Consider the following 17,025-nt stretch of genomic DNA (forward strand, 5'->3'; position numbering starts at 1 on the left):
TAAGTTTGAAAAATCCATGAGAAGAACTGGGGTCATATCTTCAACCCTGGATCAATGAATGTGGTCAGAGGGATAGAGATTACAACTGGCCCCCTTTTGGCCTCATGATCTTCCTGTTTGCTGGAAGTGTGTGTGTGTGGGGGGGGGGGGGGTTATAATTATTTCAAACTTTAGTAAAACCATATATTTTGAGGAATATTTCCCAAAGAAGGGGCTTGCTCTTCTGGAAAAAAAATTCATGTCCATCACAACTTGGAACAAGTTACTTTATTTGAACTTCAGTTGAAGAGTTTGTATGTTTGTTTGAGGGAGTAGAATTAGATGCTTTCTGAGGGCCCTTTCATATCTAAAATCTCTAGTTTTCCTACGTAGCACTTTATGAAATGATTTCATATCCAACTCTGACAAGCAGGTAGAGGCGATGCTACTTCACCCTCCTATTAGATGGGGGAAACCGAGCCTCACAAAGTTAATTAATTTGCCTCAATCATTAGAATGTCAAGTGGCAGAACTAGGACTACATATTAAGTGATTGGATTAGTTTCAAAGGATTCCCTTTGAATGCTACCCACATTAGTGAAATTAGTTTTGTTCATTCTGTAATGACCACTAACTAATCGCATTGGTAGCAAACTACTATAAATTAAGCTAGAGTTGATGGGATAGTTTAAATCTTGGGCACTTGAATTTTTAATTTAGCTGCCTTCTGAGAGATGCTGAGGTTATTCATTAATATGATTACTGTCTTTCTGATGGGAAGTACTGGAAAGTATGGCTTGGGGAAAGAAAAGCTACTGAGAATTCAAGTTGAAAGAAACTGCTTATAGGAAGAGATTGAGGGAGAGACTGGGGGCGAAACTGATTATTATCTTCCAGCTCACAGACACTTGATATTATGCGTGAAGCAGATAACGGTCAAATAAGTCGCCATTGTTTGTTTTAAGAATTCCCTAAATAAATATTTACTCCACACAATCAATGAAGTCTAGAAAGTCAATGGAATGTGTTTTATTTTTAACAAGGCTTAAATTAATTGTATATCTCCTGCATCCACAAACATCTATTAAGATCACTCTGAGAACTAGCTTAGAGCTCCTAATGACTGGCTTTCTTTTTAAGCAAGGATTTCAGGCTAGCATATAAAAATTTTAAGAACAAGGGGGGAAAATAATCTTTGATTAAGAATGTATAACATTATGATTCAAAAGCCTTAATGCACATACCTTTGGTCTGCCAATTAATGAATTTATCCTCGAGGAAATAAAGATGAAGAGTAAAAGGATGTTCACTGAAGCATCTCTTAGAGTAGTAAAAACAGGAACAACTTAGATGGGAGATTATTATTATTATTATTATTATTATTATTATTTTTACAATTCAATACTTTCTGATTTATTCATGGAGTTATGCAACCATTACCACAAGCAATTTTAGAACATTTTCATCACCCCTAAAAGAAACCCTGTACCCCTTTGCAGTCATTTTTCATTTCCTCCCAAGACCCTAAGCCCTGGTAACTTTTTGTTTCTATAGACTTGCCTACACTGGACAATTCCTATAAATGGAATCATATAAACCGGCTTCTTCCACTAGCGTAATGCTTTTAAGATTCTAGATGGGAGATTATTGAGGAAGATTATGGTACCTTTATACAATGGATTATTCTATAATCATTAAAAATGATGCTGCCAAAGAATAATTAGTGACAAAAACATTCACAATAGCTTAACCAATAAGAGCATAAGTTCCAGAGTCAGGCAACCTGGATTTTGATTCTAGCTCAACCAACTCCCCATTGTGTGACCTTGAACAATTTACTTAATTTTTGTGCTTAGTTTTACTCAGCTATAAAATGGGGCTAATAACGATTGTATCGGCCTCAGAAGCTTGTTGGGTGAAATGAATGAGGTAATCCATATAAACAGCTTAGCACAGAGCCAGGCTCTATAATAAGTTTATCAAAGAGTGCCACATTTTCTTTCTTTGCTGATCTGTATTTCTTACTTTTCGGGCCAACAATTATGTTAATTTGGTAATGATGAAGAAAATATAAAAGTTATTTTTAAAAAATTATTTAAAAATTTTAAATTGTGGTAATATACATATTACATAAAATTTACCATCTTAACCATTTTTAAGTTTACAGTTCAGTAGTGTAAAGTACATTCACATTGTTGTATAACCAATTTCCAGAATGTTTTTCATCTTGCAAAACTAAAACTCTATACCCATTAGACAATAGCTCTCCATCCCCCCTTCCCCCAGCCCTTGGTAACCACCATTCTACTTCCTGTCTCTATAAATTTGACTACTCTAGGGACCTCAAATAAGTGGAACTGTATAGTATTTGTCTTTTTGTAATTGGCTTATTTCACTTAGCATAATGTCCTCAAGCTTTATCTATATTGTAGCCTGTGTCAGCATTTCCTTCCTTTTCAAGGCTGAATAATGTTCCATTGTATGTATATACCACATTTTGCTTATCCATTTATCTGCTGATGAACAATTGAGATGCTTCTGTCTTTTGGCTATTGTGACTAATACAACTATGAACATGGATGTACAAATATTTAAAGATTGTTTTTTCAAAGAAAGAATAGTATAAGTTCCTCTAAATTTCCTAAAACTGATAAGGCACATGTAAACAGGGACTACACAGGTGATTGAAATCCTAGATTTGTTCATTGTCTCAGAAAGTGTTTAATAAATAAATAAATTAATTAATATATTTAGTTTTTATTGGGCACTTTGTCTTTGAGGCTAATTATTTCAGAAGATTTTATATTTAGTTGAAAATAACAAGGGAAAGAAAACACCAACAAGGGCTGAAAAAAGACGGGTGTTGAAAGTCAGAGGTAGTCAGCCCAGGGCTCATACTGCACTTCATGGTAACAGAGTCTAAACTTCTCTGTTCTTGCTCTGCCATGTCCCTAAAGTTTTTTTCCTGAGGTCTTTACATGGGACAAGGGGGTTGCTGGAGCTCTAGCAGCGTTATTTCTGCTTCTATTCCAGCGTTATTTCTGTTTCTTCCTTCCAGAAAGGAGGAAGGGAAGAAGGAAGTGAATGTCCCTTCTTTAAAGATACTTTCCATTTCTACTCTATTGGCTGGAAGTTAGTCATGGGATCACTCACGGCTGAGAAAAGTGGTGTTTATTGCCAATAAGCCATACACACTGCACAAATGAGGGACTCAATACTGAGAAAGAATGGATGTTGGGGGACAGCCAGGATTCTCTGCCAGAGTCTCCATACATGTTAACTAGCATCTTGGAATATACATCCTCAGGTAGGTAATGTTGAACTGTTTCTCTCTGAGTCTATAGATAATCTCTAATAATAGTTCTGAGGCAATGGTGATTTTCTCAGCTCTGTTGATACTTACTCCAAACTTGATTTAAAGTCTTGTAGGAGAGCTCGTAAAACCTAGAACAATAGGCATAAGGCATTGGCTTTATATTCTGGTGTCTTGGGCTTGTGCTGAGATCCCCTCAACTATCCCCTACTTCAGATAGACAGGGTTACAGCTTTGGTGCCAATGAAGCTGGTGATTAGGCAAAGTTGTTTTGGGGAGTTACTTCCCAGATGGAATGTAGAGATAAGGACCCTTTCTCAAAGATCATACTCTATTAATGAGCAAACATTGGTGCCTACCTAGTGGAGTCAAATTTGTATCTGATTTTTATAACTTCCAATATCAAAATGATTTCTTTATTAAGCATTTTAGATGTTGATGAAATTTTTAAAAATCTTTGAAAAATAGTTGCTTTTGTTTTAATTGTAGAACTGGAGAATCTATGACACTCCAATGTGGTTGTTTTGGCTCATGGACATTTAAATGAACAAGTACTTTGTAAAACAGGCAAAACTCACTTCATTACTCATGATGAACCACCATCCTTGAGGCAGGGATTGGGGTGAGGCCAAAGGTGAGTGAGGGTCAGGGAAGGAGTGAAGGGGAGTTTATTTATTGCAATTAATTCAAAATTTAAAAAAACAGTGATTTTGTTATTTCAGTGCAACTGTGTCTAAAAATGCCTCGATCCCATCGTCTTTATCAAAATGCCCTGCTTTAAAAATGAATAAACTCTTCAGTGAATACAGTTGTATGAAAAGACCCTTAAGGCTACAAACAGTAGAGAAAATGATTAAGTGAGAGAAAGATCACTTAATGAAAATAATTCAATTTTAATAAGGATCATTTAAATAAAATAGACCAATATCACTAAAATGATGCTTTTGTCATTGTCTCCAGTCTCTTCACCTTCACAAAAAAAGTAATTTCAGAGCCTCTGACTTTTTGGAATGACATTATTTAGAGCCCTCTGGCAGAATCTAGAGGACTTCTCATCAGCCTCAATGGTACCCTCTCCTGTCTGAAGGACCAGAAACTGAGTAAACCAGTAGCAAAACCCAGAAGAGAGTGCAGTTCTTTAATGTTTTAGCCTAGTGACCTAAGAGTAAAGTCACTGTTCAACTGGTGAGCGAAGTTGTGGTCTGTTTTTCTTGGTCTTACAACTTGTGTCATTGGTGCCAGTTCAGTTCAATAGATATTTCAGTACCAATTGAGCTAACTCTATAACTTTAATTTGTATCATATCTAAAACATCCAGTGGTCCTTTCCTATATTCTTATGACTCAATAAGGCAGAACAGTTGTAATGGAAAGCATTATGATCAGAGAGTCAGAGGAACTCTGTTTAAATGGGCTATGCCATTAAGTAGCTGTGTGACCCTAGGCAAGTCATTTCCCTGTCAGTCTTCAGAATTCTAATTCTCAAAGGGAAAGGGCAGGGAGTTGGTTGATATGATCTCTAAGATCTCCAGTGTTTTAAAAAAAAATGTCAAAGCACCATTTCTACTTTCATCCCCAGAAGAATCATATAGCCATTGCTAAAGAGGTTGAGAAACTGATTCATGATGTATTACTCATTCCATCACCCAAACCCTTTTGAACAGATGGAGGTGGAAATGGTGCTCTCCAGTATCATGATTAATAATGAATAGATGCACAGATTGCTGAATGCACCTGCAGAAATACTTTCCAATCTAAAGAAATGTAGTCTGGTTGTTTCTAAGAGGTAGGCACTTACTCCATGGTAAATATCCTGTTGCTAATCTGAGGTGGATCCTTCAAGTGCTGTCTATACATCCCTCATTATCAAGCCTTCCCACAGCTCTGCTCAGCTGACAGATAGAGCCAATTAAATGACTGCTCACCATTCTCTTTGTAAATCATGCGTCTCCCTGCTGTTACTCTCTGCTGCTCCTGGATTGTCCTTCTTTCTACTAAAGCCTCCCCTGCTTTTCAAATCTCAGCTCCTTTGCCACCTCCTCCATGAAACTAAGTCTCTTCTTTCTTTAAACTTCCATGACAGGGCATGTTATCTCCTCCTCTTACATTCATTTCCTACCTTGTACTGCATTCATTTATAAACATGCTTTATCTCCCTTACTAGACTGCAAGCTCCTAGGTAGCACCATCCCTTATCCTCATCAAGTCTGAAATGCCTCGTGTCTTTCATAAAGCAAAACCCTCACACATTTATGGAATACTTTCGGCCCTCCCTAGTGGTTGGTATCACAATTCCTTTCCCCTGCTGCCTTTTTGAAGGGTCTATTTATTTCTATTTTTAGGAAACTGGGCTGCTGTAATTTCTCTTGAAGTAACTTTGAATCCACATTACTAAGTGGTATATTTAGTTGGATTTTTCAGTGCAAATTCAGCATCATAGTTTTGCCAAGAGATGAAGAGAATTCTCCTACCACAGGCCTCGTTCTCTTTTGGTCTGATTAGGTTATATATTTTATTTTGAAGAGCATGAGATAGCTGTAGTTAAATAATGATCTTTGGGACCCATTACCTCCATTACATTGAAAAATGTCATAAACAGAGCCAAACACATATCTGTTCTCCTTCTGATTTCAGTCAAGAGCATTTGGGGATTTGGATGGTACTGCCCTTTACTTTAAACAAGTGAAGGCAGAAGCTGTATGCTTTTCAGTGCATGCCTGCTTCTTTTCTTTCTTTTTTTGACCCTAGAATATCTCAGGTTTGTGTAGACAGAGGCCAACTGGCAGCTGATAGACTGTCACTTGAAGGGGTGGTGGCAGCAGCAGTGGAGGGCTGATAAGCCCTTTGGGGAGAAAGATGCTCTTCCAGAAGTAGGGCCCATTTGCCAAGAAAGCAGCAGGGGAAATCACTGGTGGCAGCTGATTAGAACAAACAGGAAGAAGGGACAGGTTTGCCAAAGGCTTCTGTGCATCTTTCCCATTGGTAAACTTCCAGGCAGACGAAAATGTTTTCCAGGTGGTTTTTGGATTTATACCTATAAGGCAAGTTCCAGTGCACCCCAAAGCACCAGGTCCCTAGTTTGAGAAATGCCACACACACACAGATTCCATCATAAAGACTTTTGTCATGCAAACCCTTGAGGACGTATGGCTGATGTCAGGGAAGGCACATCTGAGTAACTAATGTGTACTCTTCAAATAGCCTGCAGTTCTCTAATGTGAGTTTATCCAGGTCTACTGCTGAAGTCTAGGGCAATGAAAGGTCTCCCAGCCTACCCATTATTCCGTTTTCCTTAATTAAGTCACGATTATCATCTTTATCTAAAAGCCTCATGCAGAGAGAATCTTTTTTAGGTAGTGGTTTCAACTGACTGTACTTCTCTGTAGTCATAAACGTTTTTATTTTATTTTTTTGATAAAAAATGGATTGGGAGGTAAGGCTAGGTTTAGAGATTTCTTTTTATGCATGTTCTCTTTATCGTTAGTAAATACATTAAACACTCTGATTTTCAAGGAGCTGCCTGGCCGTAGTGGTTATTTGGGGGGGAAAAAAAGCAACCACACATCATCTTTCTTCTCTTTTAATTTAAGTTTTACACTAAAAATCTGTTTTGAGAGGGAAATGGAGCGTGCTAAGCTAATGACAGCTTTCCCCTCTCTTACTTTTCCCTTGTCAGAGCAATGCGCTCGTATTGGCTCCTTGGCGTGCCGGAATGTGGGCATTGCAGCTTTAAGTGAAGGCTCCAACTACTCGAAAAAATAAAAACAAATAAACAGCCCCCGCCCCCCCAAAGAGGGGAGGGCTTAAGAGGAAACTGTACTAAATGTGTCCGCAAACTGACTAATATATTTGCAAAGGTATAGTTTATTTTCTGCGACTACCGACAACCCACTTTGCGCCGGGAAACTGTTAGGTGCGTCCCGCTGAGAAACGTGCTTGGCTAGTCCGCGACTGCCGTTTAGATCCACCCAGGCCGACCCGCCAGGAGGATGGGCGTGAGGGGGCCCCGTTTCCATTCGTGGGAAGAGGAAGCCGGCGACCCAAGGCGAGCTCCGAGGACAGCTGATCATCAGGTCCCAACACTTGCCAAGCGTCCCCTAATTCCCATTTGGTTACAAAAATTCTTCTCTCCTCCACTGCATCCCCCACTTTGAGCAAAGGGTGCCACCGCCTGAGCAGGAGGCCGCGATCCGGCCGGGGGGATCCGCGGGCCGTACGTAGGGTCGGACTCCTGGATGCCCAGGGCTGCGGCTGCAGAGGCCGCAGGGTGGCTATTCCTGCTGGAGATTAGCCGCCGCGCCGGTCCCTCCCTCTTTCTCGGGTCAGTGAATGATTAGTCAAACAGCACCTCCCCGCCCCGGTCCGCCCGGGGTTGGATGGGAGGAGTCATGGAGCGACTGTTCTCTTTTTTTAAGGGCGAAAAGCGTTCGCCTCTGTGTGTTTATTAATCGACCTTGCGTGTAGTTTCAGCTTCTGTCTTCCCTAGTGTCACGACTGGCAGACACATAAGCACAGAACACTGATCTGGAAGGCCCCTCGCCCCTCTGTCCGCTCAGCGCGGGAGTCCGCTGTCTCGCCCCCAGCAGACAGAAGCAAAGCAGGGAGTGAAAAGTCGCGCGGCCCCCACCCCCCACCCCGGCGCCCCGTGTCGCTCCATCCCAAAGCTGGGGCGTCTGGGAACGAGCAGGGGTGGTGAGGCGCCCTGCGTCCCATATTCTGCTCCCTCCCAGGGTTGGAGCACCCGGGTGTGAGCGGGGGTGGCGCGGCATTCCCGGCTAGGGGAGGGTTCCCCCGGGAAAGGGAGGAGGCGCTGCGCGCTCCGGGCGGTGGAGACACGCCTGCCCCGCTCCGCTCCGTGCCCCGGGGCAAGTGGCCTCCCTCGAGGGGCTGGGGAGCGGGCTGGACGCCTGGCGAAGACAAGCGCCCGGCGCGGGGCTTCTGCAATGCCCCCTGCGCCCGGGCGCCCGCAGCGGGTTCCCAGAGGCGCCCGGGGCGCCCGGGTCTCCGGCGCCGGAGCGAGCGTGCGCGCGGGCCGGGCTGAGAGCCTGAGGGGCCGTCAGGAGGTGGGAGGGCAGGAGTGGAGGACGCCGCGGCAGCGGCGCGCCCCCGGGCAGTCGCTGCAGCCCGGGCGGCGGCGGCGGCTGTGCAGCGGTGCGCAGCGGGAAGCGCAGCCACTCCTTTCTGCCTATCTCCGGCTGCTCCGATACCCCCTCCTCCCGGCCCCCTCTCTAGTATGGAGGAGCCGACGACTAAACCGCTGCGAGCAACTCCTTAAAAAAAAAAAAGCCGCATTGGAGGAGCCTGGCCGCAGGACCCCTCCTCCCTGGGCGCCCCTCACCCCTCGCCTCGCTCTCCCGCCTCCCCCTCCAGCCCCCCCCCCCACCCCCCCGCCCCAGGCTCCCGGGCGCCCGCCTCCCTCCTTAGCGGACTGTCTCCGGACTCGCCGGCTGAGAGCCCTTTTTGACTGCGAGCGGCGGTAGTGGAGCATAGGCGGCGGCGCGGGACCTGCAGTCGCCCGGGATTCCCTCCAGGTGACGATGCTCTGGTTCTCCGGCGTCAGGGCTCTGGCTGAGCGTCCCTGCCGGCGCTCGCCCGGGATTACCTGCTGCGTCTTGCTGCTGCTCAATTGCTCGGGGGTCCCCATGTCTCTGGCTTCCTCCTTCTTGACAGGTAGGGGAGGGGGCGGGAGGGACCGACCCTCCCGGACGGTGGCTTGGTACCTGGGAGAGGAAGCGCTGGCTGGCCTCGGGGACGGGAGGGCGGGGAGCGAGCACCTAGGAGCCTGCCCCTCGCGGGCGGTGGGCAAGAAGCGAAACCCGCGGGGCTAAGGGGTGGGAAGGCAGTGAGTAGGTTAAGGGGTGGAGGGCGAGGAGGCTGTTGACATCAATACTGTAGTGATAACGGAGATTCTTCTATTTGAATTTGAGAAGTTCCTTTATTTATTTTTAGTTTTCTTCAATCTTTATTTTGATCTTTTCTCCCGTATACAATTAAAGAAAAAAATTTGACCGTTTTCCACCCGTCGGCCTTTCTCACTCTATAGGGTTCCAGTATAGCTTCTGTACAGGGAGTGCTTTTTAAAGCACCTTGAATTTAAAGAAACTATCATATTTTAAAAGGGTAATAACAGCAGGATATAATAATTATATGCTTTCAGGCAGGTGAAGACCTCAGCTGCTATTCTGAAGGACATACTTTAGTGACACCTGGTGCAAAAAAGAAAATATTGAGGCAATTTCTAAAAGAGGAAAGAAGATTGTGTTTCAAAAAGTGATTTCAGCTCAAGACAATATGAGGCGGATTCATATAAAGGCCTGTTCATTGACACTGTCCTGAATTCTGTTCAAATTTAAAATCTGCCTTAATGGCCAATTTGAATTTTTTTTGCATGTGGGAGTGTGTGTTTACTTGAAATGCCTTCATGAAGGAGGGGTATTATTAAGGATCCAGTGAAATACTTGGAATTGTGCTTAAACCATCGAAAGCAGAAAATCTATCTATATAGCACGGCCTTTAAAAAAAACAAAACAAACCTGTTCTAATAAAACTATTTAAAATAGATTTTCTTCGGGGGGACTTCTTTTGGGTGAGTTTGAGAATTTAAAACTCATTAGGAATTTCTGAAATTTGGGTATAGTTGTTTCAAAAAGCATTAATGTAAAAATTCTATTTTTGTAACAATGGCACTAAGCTAAATTTAAATAACTTATTTTCCCCTTCAGGTTCTGTTGCAAAATGTGAAAATGAAGGTGAAGTTCTCCAGATTCCATTTATCACGGACAACCCTTGTATAATGTGTGTCTGCATGGTGAGTATGGAGATCAGGTAATGTGAAGTCAATTGCTCCCTCTGATAAGGTGAATCCATTAAATGTAATATGACCAAATCTTAAAAACTGGTTTTGGTCATTACAAAACTTCAGATAGCTGGTGAATTGAATTCAGTTGAATTTCTGAGTATTATGGACTTTTGCAGTTTCCATTTCATCAGTCTTGGAATTCTTATCTTTGACATCAGTTTACAGAAGTAAACTTAAGGTGGACTTGGTATGGCATCGTCTCAGTGATATTTACCATTTGCCCTTCTGTTCCCAGGAATGGCTATTGCCACCAAATCATAGGTGCCACCACACTTTCTGCCTTGATTCTGTTGTCTGAGCTCAGTGTGAAAATGATAACATTTAGGTATAAAGGTCTGGGATAAGGTATATGACAAGGGGAAAAAGAGGTGAGAGTCACAAAGCACAAACATGAGGACAAGATGTAATCTTGGATTTCTTTGCCTCTCTTATATCCTAAGCTCTCAAAAACAGTCTTTGTAGTTCTGATTTGGAAGCATGAGTCAGAAAGGATATTCTATCCTTAGAGGATGACACTTGGCTTTCAGCTGCTTAGTTAACACTGGCAGTGGCTAATAGATTAAAAAAAATTTTTGTTTCAATTTATTTTAACTTAATAGTTAATGATAAGGTCTAATAAGTAACCACACGAGGGAGATTAAGTTATACGAATAAGAATTTCTGAGCTGAAATAGAGACTTACAAAGAACAACATTTTTGCTTAAAAGTGTTTTACATGCCAATCAGTTTTGGCAAACCTTGATTAAAAACTACACATCACAAAACCCTGTTGGAAATACATTAAGGCAGTCAAATGCAAAGCCCCCAAGTGATAGATGACTGCTTGTTATCAGATCAACATGCTGTATGGAACCAGAGAAGGGATTCTTCTGTGTTTAGGTGAAAGCCAAGCCATCTGGGTTTAAACTACCCAAACTTTTTCATGACAAGAGATGAGGTCAATGCTGTGAAATGATAAATGGGTGAAGGTGAATGTCTGTATCAAATGATTATCAGGTTCTGAAGACTAAGGAAATCAACAGAAATAGAGGTAAAAATGCATTTCATTTGCAGAGATAAGCGTTACAATATTGTTACATTTGTAAAGTTTAAATATACAGTTTGGGTTTTGCAGACTGTTCCCAAATAATATAAAAATTCTCCATACAGCATTTCCCCTTTTCCATACTCTGCCCTGGGGGAAGTAGTGCCTTTCCCTGAAAGTACAGCCTTACTGCTAATAAAACAGATATTAGAATCTTGCTGTTTTGAAGGTAAAGAGTGAATCTGAAAAGATGCGTCAGTTGGAGTTCTGGAGTGATACTTATTCCAGAAATGCATTGATTAAGTTCAGACGGGTGGTAGGTTCATTTATATCTTCGAGTAACATTTGGAGGTATCTGCCTTCGTAAGAGCTGTCAGAAATCCTTTCTAAACGTATAAAGTCTGGACTCTGGCACTCCAACTCACTTGCTATTCAGAGGATGCCTCAGAGCTCTCACTAGCTGAAAGCCTCAGTGATATGTTGCCGTGACCTTTGCAGGGGTTTAGGATTATGGGGCCCAAGCTGTCATAGTTATTATTGCTTCCCAAACATTTGTAATACTTGATAAAATTGAGTAAGAATAGATGTACAACCACTCCTTTATCTGTGTCTGCTCTTGTAAGTTTCTGAGGGACCCATTGCAGTATATGAATTTCAAAGCACCTAGACTGCCATGAGGCTGGTTGACATTTTTTTTTTAGGTTGGAGGGTAGACTTATTTAGCAGATAGATAATGTCAGCAATAGCAACTAACATTTATGAAACACTATTTGCCCACACTTATTGAAGCCTGCATTGTTTCATTTAATCTTCACAAAAATCCCTTGAGGATTTTTGCCCCCCTGTTTTACAGATGAGGAAACTGAGGCTAGAGGAGTTTAGTAGCTTGTGAAGGTTGCATTTTAGTAAATAGTGGAGCTGGAACTCACTCTCACCTGCCTCTAGAGCACATACATATAATCAAGTGAAACAGGCTGTTTTCTAAGTTAAAGATGTGAAAAAGCAAAGAAAAAAATAGAAAGTTTGTTGAGTTATTTGACTTTTTGGCATTGCTTGAGTAATTTTGCTTTTTTTCTTTTGAGTCTTTTAGGAGTTCTGTTAGCTAACATTTGTTAATCACATTATATGAAAGGAAAATCTCATTATGATTTCAGCTGACCTGCAGGGAGCCTTAGTTGTGAGCTAGTTTTATGTATGTACATTAAGAGGGTATGTAATAGTCAAAACTGTACTTTGGATAAAGAAAATAGTCATATTTAGTTTGTGTTGGTCCAGCCTTTTGGCAGAAAGTTACCTAAAGCTGAGTATAAGCTCATATCTTGTTTCATAACATGTAAAAAAAAAAAAAAAAGCTAACCTCAACGTATGCTTAAAAAAGATGTAAAATGTTACAGTTGGGAGGAAATAGGTGGCACAAAGTCCTGCATGTAATTACAGTGTAAAAGGTTGAAAAACCCTACAAAATCAACTTGGCCTGATTTAAACTTTTAAGCTCCGAAATGTTTCAAAGGTGGAATGAGCTTATTTCTGTGGGAATTTTGAGGATGACTGCGGATGCAGTGGCCACGGCAAACAGAACTGAATAATTTTATTCTCACTTATCCTTGTCTGCCTGGACCCGAGCATTTTGCCAGCATCAGTCGTGGTCCAAGAATAACCTGTTTGTTAGCTGCTGATGGGTATCATTCTAAAGCGTGTGGGTTCAACTATTCAAGAGGGAAGGTGAGAAGTTAGGCCATTGTCCTGAAATCTAGGGAAGTGGGCAGACAGTTTGGATTAAAGATGCAAGTGCTTCATTGTTCAGTTAGTAAGCAAAGTACAGCTTTTCCCCATCTTACAAAACGGTCTTTTGTGGGGCTGAGTTAGGAAGGCCCAGACTTATTGCTGTTTTGTATGATGTTTTCCCCCTTCTTGCTAGAATTATTTTTCCCGTAATGCCTAGGACAACACGTTGGTGCCTTCCGTGAAGTACAGCTGATAGGAAGGAGCCAGCCTCTCTCAGCTAATGAAGCTAAAGTGGTCCTCTGGATCTTTCGGGCATGCCCATATCCATCCAGTGAACCTGGGGAAGTGGTACCCTGCTTCTCACCCCTTTTCCACCTAACCGTAGCATAGAAGGAAATGGCACAAGCCAGTGAGTTCGGCCCAGTACTGGAAACCTGAGAAAACTTTGGAGGCTGGGAGTCAGAAAACCAGAAGTCAGTCAGAGCTTAGTTTGGCATACATTTTGTTCAGCAAAAAACATGATTCTGAGGTTTAAATTTCCTCTTTTAAATCCAGGGGTGCAATTTAGAAATGGACCCTCTGCTCATAAAAAGCAACGTGAGATTTGGTGTTACAAGAAGCAGGGCTCCACCTAGCTTGGAGCCAACCAAGTGGTGCAAACAGAGGGGGCTTTGTCTGCTGTCTTCCACTTTTTAATCACAAAAATCTTCTGTCACTAAACAAGCAGCTACCAGCATCTTTGATTCTCTTGGGTACCTTATCTCTATAAGAGCCTCATGTTTTTTATTGTTCAAATTAACTGGCTAGAGACTAAGTTATCTATTATCTGAACAAGTGTTAGGCACGTGTTTGAGAATGAGGGAGATAGCGGTGCATCAGGATTCAATTCGTGTGTGTGTGTGTGTGTGTGTGTGTGTGTGTGTGTGAGAGAGAGAGAGAGAGGGAGAGAGAGAGAGAGAAAGAGGTGGAGAGAGGGAGAGCCAGGAGGGTGAAGGAGAGAGAGAGGGAGAGGAGATAAAAAATAGTCCTTATGTGTTCAGAGAGATACACTTAGTACATGCACATATGCATAGGTTGCCACAATTTTTTGGAAATTGTTTTGTATCATTTTTGGACTTTGGATTTGGATGCTCACTAAGGAAATGATCAGGAGTTATTTATTTATTTATCTATTTATTTATTTATTTATACTCTGTTTAGACAGTGTTGCGACCAATTGCCTTTCCATAGAATAAGGTACTCAATACAACAGTTTGGGGGGAAATGTAACTAATTTACAGCATTGTGCTGGCAAATTCACCAGTACCAGCTCATAGACAATTATTATTACCCATGCTTTCTTGAGGCTCAGAGAGGTGGAGCAAATGTCCTGAGGTTACATAGTTACTAAGAGACAGATCTGGGATGTGAAAACAGTGTTTTCTACGGTAAACCAACTTGCTTCTGCTGGTCATTTACTACTTACAAACGTCTACAGATAACTTCCAAGGGCTCAGAGAGTTATTTCAGCCTCTGCAAAGCTGACGTAGGCTTACTTTGGGGAGCAGTTAGAGTGATCTTGGTCTTGTAACATGACCAGGTCTGGACTTGGATGGCCCTTTTAGAGGAAGACACAGTTTAGGCAGCTATTGGCTGGTTTCATATCATTTTGGCAAAGAGCCTTGGCCCTGGCATCAGACAGGCCTGGGTTCGGATCTTGGCTCTGTCACTTACTGGTGGTGAACTCAGGAAAGTTACTTCACCTTTCTAAGTCTCCGTTTCCTCATCTGGAGAGTGGGACGTCTATCACTACCGAGCTCATAGACTTGCTGTGAGAATCAAATGAGATACAGCATTTAAGGCTTGGTCCAGAGCTTGGCATATAGTCAGAAGGATGCATTATTGTTGTTAATGATGATGATGTTGATGATGATGTTAAATTCTTATTTCCTCACATGGAATTAGATGCCAAGTTTCATCAGAAAAGGGAGAAAATGGAAGCTGATGGAGAAAAGACATAGGGATAATGATGCCAAGCCCACCCATAGTTATGAAAGAACAGGGCTAAGTCAGTGACATTTTGTGGGTTTTTCTGTCCCTCTAGACTTGGACTGGGTCGATCTGAGTTGTTTCCTTATTGGTCCAGTGGTCTGTGAGCCCTGGTATAAGTTTTCCCCTTGCTCTCCATTAAACATTAAAAAGCTTTCCATGGAAGAGGGGCCTCGTTTTTCTGCAGAGTATTTACGTCTCTATGCCTGCGGGGTCACCTTCACTTGTACTTTTATTGGCAGAAGGGTAGGGTTGGGACTCAGAAGTGCTGTAATTCTGGAAAAACTGCCTAGTGGTCTGGCATCATGGGGATTTTCCTGGCCCACCTTGTGGAAGTCTCTCACCCCGTTCCAGACCTGAGTGGGTTTTTGCTGCCTACCTACTTGTGTCCTCCCCTTCCCCATCCCTGTCCCACTTTAAACACGCTTTCTTTTCATTTCAAGGCACCGGCCTTTATAGTGCGCATCAGCTGTAAACTGTGTTTTAAGTGTGGGAAACCATGCCGAGGAAAGAGAGCCCTTCCCCAGATGGGGATTCAGATATAGTGAGGGCAGGAGAACAGGACATAATAAGAAAAGTCAGGCAAGGCAAAACGATAGAAAATAAAGCCAATTAATACAAATTCGTTGAATAAACAAAGGATATCAGTTTCTCACACCCTCTTCTGTGGCACTTCTGTCCAACTGATGGTCTGTTGGATTCTTTGTGCTATAAAAAATACTAATAACATCACCTTTCATGGCCCCAGGAGGTCAAGTGTGCTTGTTGAACTTAGTTAAGATCAGCAAATGCGCTGGGTGTATATTTTAAGACCTCTTGATTCCCAGTTCTAATTCTATAAAACATCACTTGAAGCACTAGGAGTAACAGGTTATAAATTCAATAATATTATTCTTTCTTCCTTCTCTTCACACTTCATTCTCCCCTTCCATTTTTTGCCTTTTCTGTGTTTGAAGCATTCTGCTGGTTGGGCACCTTGGGGAGGCAAAGACCAGTAACACAGATTCTTGCCCACAGCGGAACGGAGGAGAAAGACACATGCATAAATAAGTTTCATAGGAGGGCCAGAAAAACACTATGCTGGACTCAAACTCAAGTACTAAGGGAGCTGTAGATGAATTCTGATTGGATCATCTGGGACTTTGATGGGCGGAGCAAAGATAGTCTTGGCAAGGCGTGATTGGAGGAAAGGCACAGAGGAGTGTGTGCTTGGGAATTGTGGAGATGGCGGAGTCCAGTATGCCCAGTGTACCCAAAGCTCCGGTGGAAGCTGGAGTTAGAAGGCTTGGTGGGAAGCATAGAGGACTTTGAGTGCAGTAATAAGGAGCTCAGTTCCACTCGTGGAATCGGGGGAGCCATTTAATATTTTGGCTCAGCCGCATGACACAATAAGATGTGTTTTATGTAAATGCCTCTAGAAGCTTTTGTGGGAGCTGTTTAGAGTGTGGAGGGGCCAGAGTTTGGACAACAGGCACTAGGGATGTGTTGTGGTCAGGTGAGGGCAAGCGGCCTGGAACAGGGATGGACAGTGAGAAAGAAGGTGTTGGGATAAACCAATATTGCTTATTCTTTTGAATTACTTTCACTGCCTTCTAGTTCTAGAATATTTGGATTAAAAGACTCCAAACAATGCCCGGAAAAACACAGTAATTAAAATGCAGTAGTCACTGCAGCGGGATGATGTGCTAGTGTGTCTCTGTAGCAGTCACTGTGCTAATCACTTGGTGTCTCTGGAGCAGCTCTGGGTGCTGTTACTTGAATAGAATTGTTTACTTCCAGGCCTCACTCTCAAAATTCCATTTTGGGTGCTAGCTCTCTCCTCTTACTCACAGTGATACCTTGCTCTGCACTGTTGCATGACCCCTTCGGCAAATTATTCAGTCTGGTAGATGTATTCTCAGTGGTAGTATTCTCCATGGTAGTATGTATTCTCAGTGGTAGCACACAATTTATACAATTTATACAATCATCGAAATTGGACAACCCACCTTAAAAAAAGTGTACCCATGTGCTGGGACCCCTAGACTTGCAGAGGAGTTTTGGAACCCAAGTTGATAGCACTTGGCAATAAAATAGATGGCAGAGGTGAGAGATGGGG

At 42.5% G+C, this 17,025-nt stretch overlaps 1 protein-coding gene across 2 annotated transcripts in view; it reads left to right on the forward strand.

The window, feature by feature from the left end:
- Positions 1 to 7,981: 7,981 nt before the first annotated feature.
- Positions 7,982 to 17,025, forward strand: part of BMPER (BMP binding endothelial regulator) — a 255,137-nt gene continuing 246,093 nt past the window's right edge. The window contains exons 1-2 of one of the 2 annotated variants that reach the window (XM_082471850.1): positions 7,982 to 8,961; positions 10,014 to 10,099. In XM_082471850.1, the coding sequence (XP_082327976.1) occupies positions 8,829 to 8,961; positions 10,014 to 10,099 (219 nt within the window). In that variant the 5' untranslated portion in view covers positions 7,982 to 8,828. The remainder of the gene's footprint in view (positions 8,962 to 10,013; positions 10,100 to 17,025) is intronic. The other variant, XM_082471849.1, reaches the window with a different exon arrangement.

This window comes from Balaenoptera physalus, assembly GCF_965194825.1.
Source record: "Balaenoptera physalus genome assembly, chromosome: 8".
NCBI lineage: Eukaryota > Metazoa > Chordata > Mammalia > Artiodactyla > Balaenopteridae > Balaenoptera > Balaenoptera physalus.